Source organism: Oncorhynchus gorbuscha, linkage group LG23 (genome assembly GCF_021184085.1).
Source record: "Oncorhynchus gorbuscha isolate QuinsamMale2020 ecotype Even-year linkage group LG23, OgorEven_v1.0, whole genome shotgun sequence".
In the NCBI taxonomy this organism is placed as follows: domain Eukaryota; kingdom Metazoa; phylum Chordata; class Actinopteri; order Salmoniformes; family Salmonidae; genus Oncorhynchus; species Oncorhynchus gorbuscha.
The window spans coordinates 14,779,695-14,800,544 of record NC_060195.1 but is presented as its reverse complement, the minus strand read 5'-3'; the positions used below and the strand labels follow the sequence as shown (position 1 = coordinate 14,800,544).

At 45.1% G+C, this 20,850-nt stretch overlaps 1 protein-coding gene across 1 annotated transcript in view; it reads left to right on the top strand.

Annotated features, from left to right (window-relative positions):
* Positions 1–20,850, top strand: part of LOC124011617 (disintegrin and metalloproteinase domain-containing protein 19-like) — a gene marked incomplete at its 3' end in the record, with an annotated part of 44,870 nt that overhangs the window by 13,922 nt on the left and 10,098 nt on the right. Inside the window, exons 4-8 of the mRNA XM_046325069.1 lie at positions 14,810–14,888; positions 15,092–15,168; positions 16,527–16,734; positions 17,016–17,081; positions 19,106–19,177. Coding sequence (XP_046181025.1) covers positions 14,810–14,888; positions 15,092–15,168; positions 16,527–16,734; positions 17,016–17,081; positions 19,106–19,177 — 502 coding nt within the window. The remainder of the gene's footprint in view (positions 1–14,809; positions 14,889–15,091; positions 15,169–16,526; positions 16,735–17,015; positions 17,082–19,105; positions 19,178–20,850) is intronic.

Here is a 20,850-nt window from a genome sequence, read left to right as displayed (position 1 = left end):
CTCTACTCTGTCCACCACTCTCCTCTGTCCACCACTCTTCTCTGTCCACCACTCTCCTCTGTCCACTCCTTTCCACTCCTATCCTCTCCACCCCACTCCTCCATCATCCCCTCTCATCCCCTCTCCCCCCTCTCCTCCCTCTCCTCCCCTCTCATCTCCACTCCTCCCTCTCCACCCCTCTTCTCACCTCTCCTCTCACCCTTTTCCCAGTAAAGTTGTTTAAGCTTCAGGTCATCACAAGTCCCCCACTGTACAGTCAGGATGTAGAGAATGATGACCACACACAGAGACAGAAACCAGACAGACAGAAACCAGACCAGACAGACACCAGATAGACGCCATACCAAACAGACACCAGACGAGACAGACACCAGATAGACACCATACCAGACAGACACCAGACAGACACCAGACAGACAGACACCAGACAGAGACGTCTCTTCTCTCTGTGACTTTGGTACGTTTGATATATAACAGAGACATCTCTTCACTCTGTGACTTTGGTACGTTTGCTATATAACAGAGGCATCTCTTCTCTCTGTGACTTTGGTACGTTTGCTATATAACAGAGACATCTCTTCTCTCTGTGACTTTGGTACGTTTGCTATATAACAGAGACATCTCTTCTCTCTGTGACTTTGGTACGTTTGCTTGTCTTTCTTTCTTTCTTTCAGTTGATGTTTAGTCTTTCACCGCTACAGATCTATGTGCTAGTGTGACTTTAGCTTGACCCCCGGCTAAGACAGTCTGACACCCACACACACACACACACACACACACACACACACACACACACACACACACACACACACACACACACACACACACACACACACACACACACACACACACACACACACACACACACACACACACACACACACACACACACACACACACACACACACACACACACACACACACACACACACACACACATCCTCCCGGCTCTGCCATTGAAAGCCCCTTCATCATTCATTTCTGAGTAGCCTCTAGTTGCGTCATCCCCTGGCCCCCCCTCCATTTAGCTCTAGAGAGAGGGAGAGAAGAGAGAGAGAGGAGAGAGAGGGAGAAGAGAATTAGAGAGCAAGAGAGAAATAATTAAAAGTGGGAGAAAGATGGAGAGAGGCAAACGAGAAAGCGAGAATGAGAGAAAATGAGAGAGAGGAGAGAGAGAGACGGCTCTCAAAGCAGAGGTGAGAGGAGGAGGAGGAGGAGGAAGAGAAGGGGGAGGAGGAAGAGGAGGAGGGAAAAGATTACATGAGAGATACGGGGGAGAGAGCGAGAAAGGTTGCAGACTCTACATAAATGTCATAGCAGCACAGTCTACCTTTGCCCAGTGCAGTGGGATGTCATCCAGATACAGTGAACCCTAATGAGTATTAATGTGTTACCTGTTGTGCTGCTGGGGGCTGTGTGTGGCCTGTGCTGGAGGGAGGGAGAGAGGTTGTATCTTGATAACCATCAGAGTGGTTGTTTGTTGGGGATGGAACAGGTCTTGTCTCCCCCCTCTCTCTACTCTGCCCCAGAATTCCAAAGGAGAGAGACAAAAAATGCTCACTCATCCTCCTCCCCCCTCTTCCCCACTCCTCCTGTTTTCTCTTTTAGTACACTCCCCCTCTAAGAAATTGAATGGTTAATGGGATATCATTTACATTTTAATTTACATGATTCCACATATGTTTTTTCATAGTTTTGATGTCTTCACTGTTATTCTTCAGTGTAGAAAATAGTCAAAATAAGGAAAAACCCTAGAATGAGAAGGTGTGTCCAAACTTTTGACTGGTTCTGCATAATTATTTAAATATATTTTATTATTTTCCCCTCACCCTTCCACCCCTCCCCTAATTGGCGTAAACTAATGTACAACACTACTTAGGCTTCTACTTCATCTTCCAGTTCATACATACATACATTTCACAGACAGTATATTTTACATTAGTTATCTTTTGTTTTTTTAGTCCCAATCTTCAGCTCCCTTCATCCCCTCCCATCTATCTCTGAACACCATCCAGTCCCAGCCTTCAGCTCCCCTCAACCCCTCCCATCTATCTCTGAACACCATCCAGTCCCAGCTTTCAGCTCCCCTCAACCCCTCCCATATATCTCTGAACACCATCCAGTCCCAGCCTTCAGCTCCCCTCAACCCCTCCCATCTATCTCTGAACACCATCCAGTCCCAGCCTTCAGCTCCCCTCAACCCCTCCCATATATCTCTGAACACCATCCAGTCCCAGCCTTCAGCTCCCCTCAACCCCTCCCATCTATCTCTGAACACCATCCAGTCCCAGCCTTCAGCTCTCCTCAACCCCTCCCATCTATCTCTGAAGAACATCCAGTCCCAGCCTTTAGCTCCCCTCAACCCCTCCCATATATCTCTGAAGACCACCCAGTCCCAGCCTTCAGCTCCCCTCAACCCCTCCCATCTATCTCTGAAGACCATCCAGTCTCAGCCTTCAGCTCCCCTCAACCCCTCCCATCTATCTCTGAAGACCATCCAGTCCCAGCCTTCAGCTCCCCTCAACCCCTCCCATCTATCTCTGAAGACCATCCAGTCCCAGCCTTCAGCTCCCCTCAACCCCTCCCATCTATCTCTGAAGACCATCCAGTCCCAGCCTTTAGCTCCCCTCAACCCCTCCCATCTATCTCTGAAGACCATACAGTTTTCTATTTGCCATATATTTTTCAACTGTGCTGTGATTTTTCACAAAAGTTCCGAACCTTCCTATTCTCACAGTTTCTACGGATTGTAAAATGAAAGATTAACACCTTTGCTAAGAGTATTATTATATTATTGATCTATTGACTATGACTTATCAAATCACCCAGCAGTGCTATTTGCAGAGTTAACTCCAAGAAATGTTAAATTTTTTCAGCCATTCCTGAACCTGCGACCAAAAACTGCCATCATTCTATTGCTTGCAAGAATTTTGTATAATAATTTAAATTGAAAAGCTCTATGTTTTGAATCCGGCGTCGTTTTGTGTATCAGTTCATAAACCATGTGCCATGGAATCGGTACGTTGAAAATCTCTTCCCAACTATATTTGCAACCTGTATAGTGCAGCTGTACATTTTTAGTCCTTAAATGAAACTGGTATACTTTTTAATTTATCACTTTTGCCAATTTTGGTCTTTAATGCAGGGCCGACAGACAACTTCCTTACCTTCTTCAGTTTCCACTTGCCTCCTCCATTTTTTCAGTAATGCTGCAGTTAGTTAGTTGTAATTTTGGATAGAGAAAACATTTCCATAGATTTGTGTTAACTGCATGTGCAACATAACTCCCCTAGTCCGATTTATAATATAATTTACAAAGATTATAAAAATAAAAATAAATATTTTTTTAATCAATTATTATATTTGAGTTTAACCATAATATTTGTTATATTAGTTCTGTCTTTTCTGTTGGATTAAACTGACATTTCAACCAGCTTTCTATTGCTTGTTTTAAAAATTGCGTTATTTTGGAGATTATTTCAAATTCAAATAACCGAAGGTGAGAGTTTGTCACGTGAATTAAGGGAAATTGCAATTTCTGAACACGGGGTGAGCCATTAGTATGAATGGCCATTAGTATGAATGGCCATTAGTATGAATGGCCATTAGTATGAATGGCTCACTCCGTGTTCAATAATAATTCTAATTCATATTCATTATATAAATAGACCCGTTTCATTTTGTCTGGCTTGCCGTTCTAAATAAAGTGGAATATACAGAGACAGCAGGGGGTCAAACTGTAGAACCCAGTTCCTACATTTCAGTATAACATTTATTTTATCAAACAAAACTATGCTATATTTTGTCTCTGGGACCCTCAGGATGACAAATCAGAGCAGCATTACTGAATGTAAGTACATTATTTACCTTTAGAGGTGAATGTATCAGAACCAGTTGCCGTGATACAAGTGTTTTGTTGTTGTGCACTTTCCTCAAACAACAGCATGGTATTTTTCACTGTAGACTGGACACTGCTGTTAGATTAGCAAACATGTAAGCGTTCTGCCTATATACGACATGTCTATGTCCCGGAAAGTTCGCCGTTGTTTACAGCGTCATTCTAGTCACATTAGTGCAAGTTAGCAACAACCGTCCCGGTTTAGGGACACCGATCCCATAGATAAGTGAACTGGGATTTGACTAAAGAATTAATCAGGGTGATATTTCCACAAATAGACAAGTGTTGTCCTTTCCATGGTTGCAAAATCTTATCTAATTTGGCTAACTTTCTATTAAAATTCATTATATCTTTTGTGATATGAATACTGAGTTTGTCCACTTCACCGTCAGACCATTTTATTGGTAAACTACACGGTAATGTAAAAGTAGCATTTTTCAGTGATCCAATACGTAATATAGGGGGCACTTATCATAATTCAGTTTTAATCTAGAGAGGTTAGAAAAAGTATATAGATCCTCTATGAGGCTGTGCAGGGAACCAAAAATAATTTAAAAGAAAACATAAATCGTCAGTGTACAATAACACCTTTGTTTTTAAGACCTGAATTTTGTAGCCTCTTGAAGTTATTTTTGGATCCAATTTTAATAGTTTACATTTCAATGGCCATAATAAAATATATATGGCGATAGTGGACAGCCTTGTTTTACTCCTATTGACAATTGAATACTTTCCGAGAAGTAGCCATTATTGACTATTTTGCACCTGGGGTTACTATACATAGTTTAAACCCATTGTATAAGAGTTTCTCTTTTTCTACTTTATCAAAGGCCTTTTCAAAGTCAGCTATGAATACCAGACCCAGTTTCCCAGATATTTCATAGTGTTATATTGTTTCCAGTACTTGTCTTATATTATCTCCACTCTATCGTCCATGTAAGAAACCTGTCTGATTAGAATGAATAATATCCGATAATGTAACGGGATTCTTCCTGGGAAGGAGAGGCGGACCAAAATGCAGCGTGGTTATAATTCATGGTTCTTTAATAATGAAACAATACATGAATAAACTACAAAACAAGAAACGTGAAAACCCGAAACAGTCCTGTGTGGTACAAACACTGACACAGGAGACAACCACCCACAAAACCCAACACAAAACAGGCTACCTAAATATGGCTCCCAATCAGAGACAATGAGAGACAATGACTAACACCTGCCTCTGATTGAGAACCATATCAGGCCCAAACACAGAAACAGACAAACAAGACATCCAACATAGAATGCCCACTCAGATCACACCCTGACCAAACAAAACATAGAAACATACAAAGCAAACTATGGTCAGGTGTGACGGTAGCCCCACCCCCTTAGTCCGCCTCATTGTCCGCTTCTATGGCACTGGCGGCACTGGCGGCTCCTTGCAGACTGGCGAAACCTTGCAGACTGGCGGCACTGGTGGCTCCTTGCAGACTGGCGGCTCTGATGGCGCTGGGCAGACGGGTAGCTCAGGCGGCACTGGGCAGACTGGAGACTCTGGCAGCGCTGGACAGGAGGGAGACTCCGGCAGCGCTGGACAGGTGGCAGACTCCGGCAAAGCTGAACAGGCGGGAGACTCCGGCAGCGCTGGACAGGCGGCGACCCTTCTAATATGACCCCACTGGACTGAGGGTCAGATCGGGACAGAGGGTCAGTTCGGGACAGAGGGTCAGCTCGGGACAGAGGGTCAGCTCGGGACAGAGGGGCAGCTCGGGACAGAGGGGTAGCTCCGTACTGGCTGACGACTCTGGCAGATCCTGGCTGACTGGCGGCTCTGGTGGATCCTGGCTGACTGGCGGCTCTAGCGGATCCTGGCTGACTGGCGGCTCTGGCGGATCCCGGCTGAATGGCGGATCCTGGCTGACTGGCGGCACTGGCGGATCCTGGCTGACTAGCGGCTCTGGCGGATCCTGGCTGACTGGCGGCTCTGCTGGATCCTGGCAGACTGGCGGCACTGGCGGCTCCTGGCTGACTGGCGGCACTGGCGGCTCCTGGCAGACTGGCGGCACTGACGGCTCCTGGCGGCACTGGCGGCTACTTGCAGACTGGCAGCACCTTGCAGACTGGCGGCACTGGCGGCTCCTTGCAGACTGGCGGCTCTGATGGCGCTGGGCAGACGGGTAGCTCAGGCGGCACTGGGCAGACTGGAGACTCCGGCAGCGCTGGACAGGAGGGAGACTCCGGCAGCGCTGGACAGGCCGGGAGACTCCGGCAGCGCTGGACAGGCCGGGAGACTCCGGCAGCGCTGGACATGCGGGAGACTCCGGCAGCGCTGGACAGGCGGGAGACTCCGGCAGCGCTGGACAGGCGGGAGACTCCGGCAGCGCTGGACAGGTGGGAGACTCTGGCAGCGCTGGACAGACGAGGCACACTGTAGGCCTGGTGCGTGGTGCCGGCACTGGTGGTACTGGGCCGAGGACACGCACCTCAGGGCGAGTGCAGGGAGCTGCCACCGGAGGGCTGATGCGTGGAGGTGGTACTGGATAGACCGGACGGTGCAGGCACACTGGAGCTCTTGAGCACCGAGCCTGCCCAACCTTACCTGGTTGAATGCTCCCGGTCGCCCTGCCAGTGCGGCGAGGTGGAATAGCCCGCACTGAACTATGCAGGCGAACCGGGACACCATGCGCAAGGCTGGTGCCATGTAAACCGGCCCAAGGAGACGCACTGGAGACCAGATGCGTAGAGCCGGCCGATACGCGGAGCTGATATGTACCGCACCGGGCTATTCACCCACACTGGAGACACCGTGCACTCCACAGCATAACACGGTGCCTGCCCAGTCTCTCTCGCCCTCCGGTAAGCACAGGAAGTTGGCGCAGGTCTCCTACCTGGCTTCGCCATACTTCCTGTGTGACTCTCGGGCTTCCATCCACGCCGCCGTGCTGCCTCCTCATACCAGCACCTCTCCGCCGTGCTGCCTCCAGCTCTTCTTTGGGGCGGCGATATTCTCCTGGCTGTTATTAGAGGCTTTTATTCTCTATCTTGGTTAGGCCAGGGTGTTTCTAGAGTGGGCATTCTAGTTTCTTTATTTCTATGTTGGTGTGGTTCCCAATCAGAGGCAGCTGTCTATTGTTGTTTCTGATTGGGGATCATATACAGGTATAAGTTGTCCTTTTTCGTTTGTGTTTTGTGGGTAGTTGTTTTCTGTGTAGTGTCTGCACCTGACAGAACTTTTGTTTGGTTCAACTTTGTTATTATGTTGCTGTGTTCAGTTTGAATAAAAATCATGAACGCCTACACGCTGTACCTTGGTCTCCTCCTTCATCCGAATACAGACGTTTACAAGTCTACCATTTTTAAGAGTGGTTAAAACATGTTAATAACGTACCTTTGAGTACATTGAAAAATATTTGATATACCTCAACTGGTATGACATCCAGCCCTGGAGTTTTCCCAGACTTGAAGGCTTTAATTGAATCTAGAAGTAACTTCAGTTAGTGGAAATGGAGGAGACTGAAATTAAAGTACTTTGCTTCCTCTTTCAAAATATAGTTTTGTAAATCATGGATAACAGATTTCTATACATTATTTTTGTTAGAATTTCTATGTTGAAGATAAAACAATAATTTGGTGCATTTATACCCATATTCCATCCAGTTTGCTTTATTTTTTACAATATATTACACTTACACTCTTAAATAAGTCCCTCTATTTCTTTCAGTTTTCCTCTAACTTATTCTGTGCCTCTTTGTTAGTTTTTATTGCTATCTATCTGTACCGTTAGTTCCTCTATTTCCTTTTTTAAGATGAACTCTTTTGCCCTAAATAGTTTTGGTTTTAAAGATGAGTATCGAATTGATGATGTAGATCTGATGATATAGATTTGATTATATAGATTTGAGGCGGGGGGCGGCAGGGTAGCCTAGTGATTAGAGCGTTGGACTAGGAACCAAAAGTTTGCAGGTTCAAATCCCCAAGCTGACAAGGTTCAAATCTGTCGTTCTGCCCCAGAACAGGCAGTTAACCCACTGTTCCTAGGCCGTCATTAAAAATAAGAATTTGTTCTTAACTGACTTGCTTAGTTAAATAAAGGTAAAATAAAAATATAAAACATTTTGATGGCTCTGTGTTTGAAACTAGCCCTCAGGAGAAACTACCATCTGACCAAGATGGGTAGAGGTATAGAAAAGATGAATGGACAGAGAGATGGGCGGAGGAATAGAAGAGATGGATGTCTAGAGAAATAGGTGGAGGTATAGAAACGATGAATGGATAGAGAGATGGATGGAGGTTTAGATCATCTTGAGTTTGTTCTAGCTATTCGTATGAGCCCTCAGCCAAACCCAGTGATGAAGAAATATGTCTCCCAAGTGTGTGTGTTCGGCATGGTCCAACTGCATTCCTTAGTTTGATGGATCTGAGAGAGAGAGAGGGAGGGAGGGAGAGAGAGGGAGGGGTAGAGAAAGAGAGAGACCTATAACAGCTGGTAGTGTGGTTTAGTATTTGAATGAAAACAGGAAGAGTGGATTGAGACAGACTTGGAACCAATCAGAGCAAAAAAATAAACATCTGCACAAGATCCTGAATGTTTGTTGGTCTGTCTATAGAGCAGAGTGTTTGTGTCTCTGTCTCTCTCTATAGAGTGTTTGTTGGTCTGTCTATAGAGCAGAGTGTTTGTGTCTCTGTCTCTCTCTATAGAGTGTTTGTGTCTCTGTCTCTCTCTATAGAGTGTTTGTTGGTCTGTCTATAGAGCAGAGTGTTTGTGTCTCTGTCTCTCTCTATAGAGTGTTTGTTGGTCTGTCTATAGAGCAGAGTGTTTGTGTCTCTGTCTCTCTCTATAGAGTGTTTGTGTCTCTGTCTCTCTCTATAGAGTGTTTGTTGGTCTGTCTATAGAGCAGAGTGTTTGTGTCTCTGTCTCTCTCTATAGAGTGTTTGTGTCTCTGTCTCTCTCTATAGAGTGTTTGTTGGTCTGTCTATAGAGCAGAGTGTTTGTGTCTCTGTCTCTCTCTATAGAGTGTTTGTGTCTCTGTCTCTCTCTATAGAGTGTTTGTTGGTCTGTCTATAGAGCAGAGTGTTTGTGTCTCTGTCTCTCTCTATAGAGTGTTTGTGTCTCTGTCTCTCTCTATAGAGTGTTTGTTGGTCTGTCTATAGAGCAGAGTGTTTGTGTCTCTGTCTCTCTCTATAGAGTGTTTGACCAGACTATCACATACTCCTAACTATGAGTTTACCCAGGTGTGACACTCCAAATGAAGCATGTACCCATTCAGTAAGGATGTTAGAAAAGTCCAGAAGAGTTGACTGAAAGCCCTGTCATAGTGTCGTTGGACAAACAAACAAACAGTCACATATGTTATTATCCAAATGTCTGGGAGGGAAAAATAGCTTTTCTGACCGGACAGAAAGGTTTGGGATTGTATATGTTGTAGATAGGATTGTTTCTTTAATAGGGTTGAGTCTGGGTTGCTCTTTATTTCTGTCTCTCTCTGTGTATCTCTCCCTATATGTCTCTCTGTGTATATCTATCTCTGTCTCTCTCTGTGTATCTCTCCCTATATCTGTCTCTCTGTGTGTATCTCTCCCTATATCTGTATCTCTTTGTGTATCTCTCTGTATCGGTATCTCTCTGTGTATCTCTCTATATCTGTATCTCTCTGTGTATATCTATCACTGTCTCTCTCTGTGTATCTCTCCCTATATCTGTCTCTCTCTGTGTATCTCAACCTATATCTGTCTCTCTGTGTATATCTCTCTCTGTCTCTCTCTGTGTATCTCTCCCTATATCTGTCTCTCTGTTTATATCTATATCTGTCTCTCTGTTTATATCTATCTCTGTCTCTCTCTGTGTATCTCTCTATATATCTGTCTCTCTGTGTATATCTATCTCTGTCTCTCTCTGTGTATCTCTCCCTATATCTGTCTCTCTGTGTATCGCTCTGTATATCTGTCTCTCTGTGTATCGCTCTGTCTCTCTACATCTCTCTGTATCTGTATCTCTCTGTGTGTCTCTCTGTATCTGTTTATATCTATCTCTGTCTGTCTCTGTGTATCTCTCTATATATCTGTCTCTCTGTGTATATCTCTCTCTGTCTCTCTCTGTGTATCTCTCTGTATATCTGTCTCTCTGTGTATCGCTCTGTCTCTCTACATCTCTCTGTATCTGTATCTCTCTGTATCTCTATCTGTCTATGTATCTTTATTGGCATGGGAAACATATGTTAACATTGCTAAAGCAAGTGAAGAAGATAATATACAAAAGTGAAATAAATTATAAAATGTCATATTATGTATATATACAGTGTTGTAATGATGCACAAATGATGCACAAATGGTTAAAGTACAAAAGGGAAAATAAATAAGCATAAATATGGGTTATATTTACGTTATATTTTGTATCTCTCTCTATCTGTATATCTTTGTGTATCTCTCTGTATCTGTATCTCTCTGTGTATCTCTCTGTATCTGTATCTCTCTGTGTATCTCTCTGTATCTGTATCTCTCTGTGTGTCTCTCTGTATCTGTATCTCTCTGTGTATCTCTCTGTGTATCTCTCTGTGTATCTCTTTGTGTATCTCTCTGTGTGTCTCTCTGTATCTGTATCTCTCTGTGTATCTCTCTGTGTATCTCTTTGTGTATCTCTCTGTGTGTCTCTCTGTATCTGTATCTCTCTGTGTGTCTCTCTGTATCTATATCTCTTTGTGTATCTCTCTGTGTATCTCTCTGTGTATCTCTCTGTGTATCTCTCTGTATCTGTATATCTTTGTGTATCTCTCTGTGTATCTCTCTGTATCTGTATATCTCTGTATCTGTATCTCTCTGTGTATCTCTCTGTATCTGTATATCTCTGTATCTGTATCTCTTTGTGTATCTCTCTGTGTATCTCTTTGTATCTGTATCTCTCTGTGTATCTCTCTGTGTATCTCTCTGTATCTGTATATAAGATCAGCGTCAACTCACCATCAGTACGACCAAGAATATGTTTTCCGCGACGCGGATCCTGTGTTCTGCCTTACAAACAGGACAACGGAATGGATCGCATGCAGCGACCCAAGGAAACGACTCCGAAAAAGAGGGAAACGCGGCGGTGTTCTGGTCAGACTCCGAAAAAGGGCACATCGCGCACCACTTCCCAGTATTCTTCTTGCCAATGTCCAGTCTCTCGACAACAAGGTTGATGAAATCCGAGCAAGGGTGGCATTCCAGAGGGATATCAGAGACTGCAACGTTCTCTGCTTTACGGAGACATGGCTTACTAGGAAAACGCTATCCAGGGCGGTACAGCCAACGGGTTTCTCCACGCATCGCGCCGACAGAAACAAACATCTCTCTGGTAAGAAGAGTGGAGGGGGCGTATGCCTCATGACTAACGGGACATGGTGTGATGAAGGAAACATACAGGAACTCAAATCCTTCTGTTCACCTGATTTAGAATTCCTCACAATCAAATGTAGACCGCATTATCTTCCAAGAGAATTCTCTTCGATTATAATCACAGCCGTATGTATCCCCCCCCAAGCAGACACATCGATGGCTCTGAACGAACTTTATTTAACTCTTTGCAAACTGGAAAACATTTATCCGGAGGCTGCATTCATTGTAGCTGGGGATTTTAACAAAGCCAATCTGAAAACAAGACTCCCTAAATTTTATCAGCATATCGATTGCGCAACCAGGGGTGGTAAAACCTTGGATCACTGTTACTCTAACTTCCGCGACGCATATAAGGCCCTGCCCCGCCCCCCTTTCGGAAAAGCTGACCACGACTCCATTTTGCTGATCCCTGCCTACAGGCAGAAATTAAAACAAGAGGCTCCCACGCTGAGGTCTGTCCAACGCTGGTCAGACCAAGCTGACTCTACACTCCAAGACTGCTTCCATCACGTGGACTGGGACATGTTTCGTATTGCGTCAGATGGGAATATTGACGAATACGCTGATTCGGTGTGCGAGTTCATTAGAACGTGCGTCGAAGATGTCGTTCCCATAGCAACGATAAAAACATTCCCTAACCAGAAACCGTGGATTGATGGCAGCATTCGCGTGAAACTGAAAGCGCGAACCACTGCTTTTAATCAGGGCAAGGTGTCTGGCAACATGACTGAATACAAACAGTGCAGCTATTCCCTCCGTAAGGCTATCAAACAAGCTAAGCGTCAGTACAGAGACAAAGTGGAATCTCAATTCAATGGCTCAGACACAAGAGGCATGTGGCAGGGTCTACAGTCAATCACGGACTACAAGATGAAATCCAGCCCAGTCACGGACCAGGATGTCTTGCTCCCAGGCAGACTAAATAACTTTTTTGCCCGCTTTGAGGACAATACAGTGCCACTGACACGGCCTGCAACGGAAACATGCAGTCTCTCCTTCACTGCAGCCGAGGTGATTAAGACATTTAAACGTGTTAACCCTCGCAAGGCTGCAGGCCCAGACGGCATCCCCAGCCGCGCCCTCCGAGCATGCGCAGACCAGCTGGCCGGTGTGTTTACGGACATATTCAATCAATCCCTATACCAGTCTGCTGTTCCCACATGCTTCAAGAGGGCCACCATTGTTCCTGTTCCCAAGAAAGCTAAGGTAACTGAGCTAAACGACTACCGCCCCGTAGCACTCACTTCCGTCATCATGAAGTGCTTTGAGAGACTAGTCAAGGACCATATCACCTCCACCCTACCTGACACCCTAGACCCACTCCAATTTGCTTACCGCCCAAATAGGTCCACAGACGATGCAATCTCAACCACACTGCACACTGCCCTAACCCACCTGGACAAGAGGAATACCTATGTGAGAATGCTGTTCATCGACTACAGCTCGGCATTCAACACCATAGTACCCTCCAAGCTCGTCATCAAGCTCGAGACCCTGGGTCTCGACCCCGCCCTGTGCAACTGGGTACTGGACTTCCTGACGGGCCGCCCCCAGGTGGTGAGGGTAGGCAACAACATCTCCTCCCCGCTGATCCTCAACACGGGGCCCCACAAGGGTGCGTTCTGAGCCCTCTCCTGTACTCCCTGTTCACCCACGACTGCGTGGCCACGCACGCCTCCAACTCAATCATCAAGTTTGCGGACGACACAACAGTGGTAGGCTTGATTACCAACAACGACGAGACGGCCTACAGGGAGGAGGTGAGGGCCCTTGGAGTGTGGTGTCAGGAAAATAACCTCACACTCAACGTCAACAAAACTAAGGAGATGATTGTGGACTTCAGGAAACAGCAGAGGGAACACCCCCTATCCACATCGATGGAACAGTAGTGGAGAGGGTAGCTAGTTTTAAGTTCCTCGGCATACACATCACAGACAAACTGAATTGGTCCACTCACACTGACAGCGTCGTGAAGAAGGCGCAGCAGCGCCTATTCAACCTCAGGAGGCTGAAGAAATTCGGCTTGTCACCAAAAGCACTCACAAACTTCTACAGATGCACAATCGAGAGCATCCTGGCGGGCTGTATCACCGCCTGGTACGGCAACTGCTCCGCCCTCAACCGTAAGGCTCTCCAGAGGGTAGTGAGGACTGCACAACGCATCACCGGGGGCAAACTACCTGCCCTCCAGGACACCTACACCACCCGTTGTTACAGGAAGGCCATAAAGATCATCAAGGACATCAACCACCCGAACCACTGCCTGTTCACCCCGCTATCATCCAGAAGGCGAGGTCAGTACAGGTGCATCAAAGCTGGGACCGAGAGACTGAAAAACAGCTTCTATCTCAAGGCCATCAGACTGTTAAATAGCCACCACTAACATTGAGTGGCTGCTGCCAACACACTGTCATTGACACTGACCCAACTCCAGCCATTTTAATAATGGGAATTGATGGGAAATGATGTAAATATATCACTAGCCACTTTAAACAATGCTACCTTATATAATGTTACTTACCCTACATTATTCATCTCATATACATATGTATATACTGTACTCTACAACATCGACTGCATCCTTATGTAACACATGTATCACTAGCCACTTTAACTATGCCACTTTGTTTACTTTGTCTACATACTCATCTCATATGTATATACTGTACTCGATACCATCTACTGTATGCTGCTCTGTACCATCACTCATTCATATATCCTTATGTACATGTTCCTTATCCCCTTACACTGTGTATAAGACAGTAGTTTTGGAATTGTTAGTTAGATTACTTGTTGGTTATCACTGCATTGTCGGAACTAGAAGCACAAGCATTTCGCTACACTCGCATTAACATCTGCTAACCATGTGTATGTGACAAATAAAATTTGATTTGATTTTTTATATCTTTGTGTATCTCTCTATATCTGTAACTCTCTGTGTATCTCTCTGTGTATCTCTCTGTGTCTGTATCTCTCTGTATCTGTATCTCTCTGTGTATCTCTTTGTATCTGTATCTCTCTGTGTATCTCTCTGTGTATCTCTCTGTATCTGTATCTCTCTGTGTATCTCTCTGTGTATCTCTTTGTGTATCTCTCTGTATCTGTATCTCTCTGTATCTGTATCTCTCTGTGTATCTCTCTGTGTATCTCTCTGTGTATCTCTTTGTGTATCTCTCTGTATCTGTATCTCTCTGTGTATCTAAATGTAAATGTATCTCTCTGTATCTGTATCTCTCTGTGAATTTCTCTGTAATGCTTTCCCTTTGTAACTCAGAATGTCACAATTAATGTTTCATGAGCTGTGTCCCTGGAGAGGAACACAGTACTTCTCTCTCTTTCTCTTCTTTTCTCACTTTTCATCGCTCACTCGCATTCTCTCTCTTCCTCGCTCACTCACTCTATCACGCTCCTGTCATGTTCTCATTCCCTTTCCCTCTCTCTGTTCTCTCTGACTGAAGCATCCTGCTCCCCTTTGTTTTATGATGACAGTGTATTCTATTCACCAGCACTGTTTTCAGTGGGGTAATGTTCTCTCTCTCTCTCCCGTTCCATATGTTCCAGGCAGTTATTGGCCCCCGGATATCAGGAGATATGGTACAGTCCCAGTGGTACCCGCCAGACCTCCAATCCACCCATCACTGTGAGTTCAATGGGTTGTTCTAAAGCATCTCACAATAGGGGGGTAACCATGTAACCAGCCTATTTCTGATTTGTGGATGTCAAATGGCAAAAGAGTTGGCTGAATCAGAGACAGACTAACCAAGCTCTTAAATCTTAGGTGACATCATCGGAAAAAGAACATTGCATGATGTGAGTTTGTTTAACTCTCCTCTCGTGTTGCAGGGCCACTGTTTCTACCATGGTGACGTCCGTGGTGTGAAGGGGTCAAGTGCAGCACTCAGCACCTGCTCAGGTCTCAGGTAAGAGTTACCACAGGTAACATTTCTGGTGAAAATGGTGATCACTAACGGCATTGAATAAGACATGCCTCCTAAATATTAATACATTTTATTTGAATGATAATTCAGACGTATATTTGTCACACGGTCATTCTCAAACCAACACAATAGGAGAGAAGGTCAAAAGATGGTTTATTTGTTGGCCATGCACTGACTGTTGAGATATGCAGGCCAGTGTGTTTCTAGGTCATTTGGGTTCCATGTTAAGTTATTGAAGCTCCAGCAGCATCAGGGATGGAGTTTAGAGGTTGGGATCCAGCCGTGCTGTTGTTTCCTTTCTGGGTTCACAGAGGAGGCTGTTATAGGAGAATAACAGACACATACATTGACAGAACATCTGCAGGAGGAGGAGTGCTCTCACACAGACACACACACACACACACACACACACACACACACACACACACACACACACACACACACACACACACACACACACACACACACACACACACACACACACACACACACACACACACACACACACACACACACACACACACACACACACACACACACACACACACACACACACAAATACACACACACAAATACACACACAAATACACACACACAGACACACAAATACACACACACACACACATACACACACAAATACACCCACACAGACACACAAATACACACACACAAATACACACACAAATACACACACACAGACACACAAATACACACACACACACACATACACACACAAATACACCCACACAGACACACAAATACACACACACAAATACACACACAAATATACACACAGCCCCACATCTGCAGTAAAGGAATTAATGAATACATCTCCCTGCTATGTCCCCTAGACAGAACTCAGTATAGAGCCCAGAGCACTCACGCACGCATGCACGCACGCACGCACGCACGCACGCACGCACGCACGCACGCACGCACGCACACACACGCACACACACACACACACACACACACACACACACACACACACACACACACACACACACACACACACACACACACACACAGGGCTGTAGAGAGCATCTGGAGAAGGGTGCTATGTGCTGGGTGTCTCCCAGATCCAATACCCATCCGGTAACAGGATTTATGTACACAGTTCAACATACAGTTCAGCCAGGATTTAGTTGTCTCAGACCTGACATGTAAATCCCAGCTGTTTCTAGTTTTACATTCTGCCATATCTAACTTCTCTCAATAGTTATTTGATGGATTCTCTCTTAAACTAGAGACTGAAAAACCAATATGTTTTCCCCAGCTATAATAGTTTTAGTTTGTTTTCTAGCCTGGAACTGTTGTGATTCAGATCTCTGTTTCCCTAGGGGATTTATTACGGTGAACACCAGCGTCAGCTACCTGATAGAACCCCTGCCCGCTGTCACCATGGATACACAGCCTCCTCACGCTGTGTTCCGAGCCAAGAACCTTCGTCTGCCTAACGGAACATGCGGGCATCACCATAGCAACCAGGGCCAGGGGGAGGGTCTGGGTGACCTCATCCGGGGAATGATGATGGCGCGGGGCGGAAGGGTGAGTGGAGGGATGATTAGACTGGTATCTGATATGAGAACAACCACTATATTCTCCAGTGAATAGAGGGCTGCTTTGTATCAATGAAATATCCAAGACATGTTAGGCATCTTAAGACTGATGAAAAATAGAGGCAAAACATACTGTGAGTTGATAATTAACCATTATGGGGGGGGGGGGGTATATGTGTGTGTTGCACGCTCATACAAGTAATAATGCAAGTAATAATGCACTGTAATAGTTGGCTGTAAAGTTTTCTAATATGTCCTGATTTTCTCCAGGAGCGTAGAGACGTGGGCCAGAGTATGAAGTATGTAGAGTTGCTGCTGGTAGCCGACCATGCTGAGGTAAGAGGCCAGGCACCTTGGTCATTTTTACATGGCCATTTATTCCAGTTAGTCAGTTGAGAGGGTAGAAAGGATGCATGACCTCCATCTCCTCTTCTGACCTGTGACTCATAATCCAAGGAAAGACTGAACTAGAGACATTCCATCCCTCTGTTACATCCCCCCATCCCTTCATCTCTCTATCGTCACATCTCATCCACATCCTCCCCATCCCTTCATCTCTCTATCGTCACATCTCATCCACATCCTCCCCATCCCTTCATCTCTCTATCGTCACATCTCATCCACATCCTCCCCATCCCTTCATCTCTCTATCGTCACATCTCATCCACATCCTCCCCATCCCTTCATCTCTCTATCGTCACATCTCATCCACATCCTCCCCATCCCTTCATCTCTCTATCGTCACATCTCATCCACATCCTCCCCACTTCCCCCTATTGAGACCTAACAGGGTCTGTTCTAATGAGACCTAACAGGGTCTGTTCTATTGAGACCTGACAGGGTCTGTTCTATTGAGACCTAACAGGGTCTGTTCTATTGAGACCTAATAGGGTCTGTTCTAATGAGACCTAACAGGGTCTGTTCTAATGAGACCTGACAGGGTCTGTTCTATTGAGACCTAATAGGGTCTGTTCTAATGAGACCTGACAGGGTCTGTTCTATTGAGACCTAACAGGGTCTGTTCTAATGAGACCTGACAGGGTCTGTTCTATTGAGACCTAACAGGGTCTGTTCTATTGAGACCTAACAGGGTCTGTTCTAATGAGACCTAACAGGGTCTGTTCTAATGAGAGCTAACAGGGTTTGTTCTAATGAGACCTAACAGGGTCTGTTCTAATGAGACCTGACAGGGTCTGTTCTAATGAGAGCTAACAGGGTCTGTTCTAATGAGACCTAACAGGGTCTGTTCTAATGAGAGCTATCAGGGTTTGTTCTAATGAGACCTAACAGGGTCTGTTCTAATGAGACCTGACAGGGTCTGTTCTAATGAGAGCTAACAGGGTCTGTTCTAATGAGACCTGACAGGGTCTGTTCTATTGAGACCTGACAGGGTCTGTTCTAATGAGACCTAACAGGGTCTGTTCTAATGAGAGCTAACAGGGTCTGTTCTATTGAGACCTAACAGGGTCTGTTCTAATGAGAGCTAACAGGGTCTGTTCTAATGAGACCTGACAGGGTCTGTTCTAATGAGAGCTAACAGGGTCGGTTCTAATGAGACCTAACAGGGTCTGTTCTAATGAGACCTGACAGGGTCTGCTCTAATGAGACCTAACAGGTCTGTTCTAATGAGACCTAACAGGTCTGTTCTAATGAGACCTAACAGGGTCTGTTCTAATGAGACCTAACAGGATCTGTTCTAATGAGACCTAACAGGGTCTGTTCTAATGAGACCTAACAGGGTCTGTTCTAATGAGACCTGACAGGGTCTGTTCTAATGAGACCTGACAGGGTCTGTTCTATTGAGACCTAACAAGGTCTGTTCTATTGAGACCTAATAGGGTCTGTTCTAATGAGACCTAACAGGGTCTGTTCTAATGAGACCTAACAGGGTCTGTTCTATTGAGACCTAACAAGGTCTGTTCTATTGAGACCTAACAGGGTCTGTTCTAATGAGACCTAACAGGGTCTGTTCTAATGAGACCTAACAGGGTCTGTTCTATTGAGACCTAACAGGGTCTGTTCTAATGAGACCTAACAGGGTCTGTTCTAATGAGACCTAACAGGGTCTGTTCTATTGAGACCTAACAGGGTCTGTTCTATTGAGACCTAACAGGGTCTGTTCTAATGAGACCTAACAGGGTCTGTTCTAATATCCTTTATTGCTATCTAACATGTCTGATTGGTTGAGGTCATCCTGCTGTCCTTACTCTTCCGGGTGAATTGTGTGTGTGTGTGTGTGTGTGTGTGTGTGTGTGTGTGTGTGTGTGTGTGTGTGTGTGTGTGTGTGTGTGTGTGTGTGTGTGTGTGTGTGTGTGTGTGTGTGTGTGTGTGTGTGTGTGTGTGTGTGTGTGTGTGTGTAGTTTCAGAAGCACGGCGGTGACTTAAATAGGACGAAGACGAAACTGCTGGAGGCAGCTAACTACGTAGACAAGGTAAGAAAACCACACAAATGAACACTGTGGTTCATTTGAGATTTGGGAGATTGTGTGTCCCTAGTTTAATATTTTTAGTTTATTTAACCTTTATTTAACTAGGCATCTAGTTTGGGGTGCGGTAGGGGGTATAAGACAGTAACCTAAATAATATAATACTGACAAAAGGCACATTTCACAGCATACTACAGGTGGTGGAGAAACCTACACTTTTGTGGGGGAGAAGGACTGCGAGAAGGCCAGTTCTGGTGACTTTTCATAACAACATTCTACTGCGAACTGAATGAAAATATAATTTCCCCCTCCAGAAATGAGCACAATAACATATAGGTCCATATGATCAGGCAGGTTAGATCACACACTTTAAAGTGTAAACATAAGGCTATAATGTTGCTAGTTAGAAACATATTGATGACTCGATTGTCCCCCCCCCCCCCAAAAAAAAAAAACTGTTCCACTGGCACTCAGTCAACCAAGGATCCTGTACTGTGAATATAATGTAGGCCTAGTTGCACTGGCCTGTGTTTAATTTAGCCCCAGTCTTCCCTATGCATTCAACGCCATTGGCGAGCACTAACTCGCATGGAACGATACCACTGCTAAACACCACTGCTAAACACCACTGCTAAACAACACTGCTAAACACCACTGCTAAACAACACTGCTAAACACCACTGCTAAACAACACTGCTAAACACCACTGCTAAACACCACTGCTAAACACCACTGCTAAACAACACTGCTAAACACCACTGCTAAACAACACTGCTAAACAACACTGCTAAACACCACTGCTAAACACCACTGCTAAACAACACTGCTAAACACCACTGCTAAACACCACTGCTAAACACCACTGCTAAACAACACTGCTAAACACCACTGCTGTACACTCTTCTAAACACCACTGCTATAAACACCACTGCTAAACACCACTGCTAAACACCACTGCTGTACACTCTTCTAAACACCACTGCTATAAACACCACTGCTAAACACCACTGCTAAACACCACTGCTAAACACCACTGCTGTACACTCTTCTAAACACCACTGCTAAACACCACTGCTAAACACCACTGCTAAACACCACTGCTAAACAACACTGCTATAAACACCACTGCTAAACACCACTGCTAAACACCACTGCTAAACACCACTGCTGTACACTCTTCTAAACACCACTGCTAAACACCACTGCTAAACACCACTGCTAAACACCACTGCTAAACACCACTGCTGTACACTCTTCTAAACACCACTGCTAAACACCACTGCTAAACACCACTGCTAAACAACACTGCTAAACAACACTGCTAAACACCACTGCTAAACACCACTGCTAAACAACACTGCTAAACAACACTGCTAAACACCACTGCTAAACACCACTGCTAAACACCACTGCTATACACCACTGCTGTACACTCTTCTAAACACCACTGCTAAACACCACTGCTAAACACCACTGCTAAACACCACTGCTGTACACTCTTCTAAACACCACTGCTAAACACCACTGCTAAACACCACTGCTAAACACCACTGCTAAACACCACTGCTATAAACACCACTGCTAAACACCACTGCTAAACACCACTGCTAAACACCACTGCTGTACACTCTTCTAAACACCACTGCTAAACACCACTGCTAAACACCACTGCTAAACAC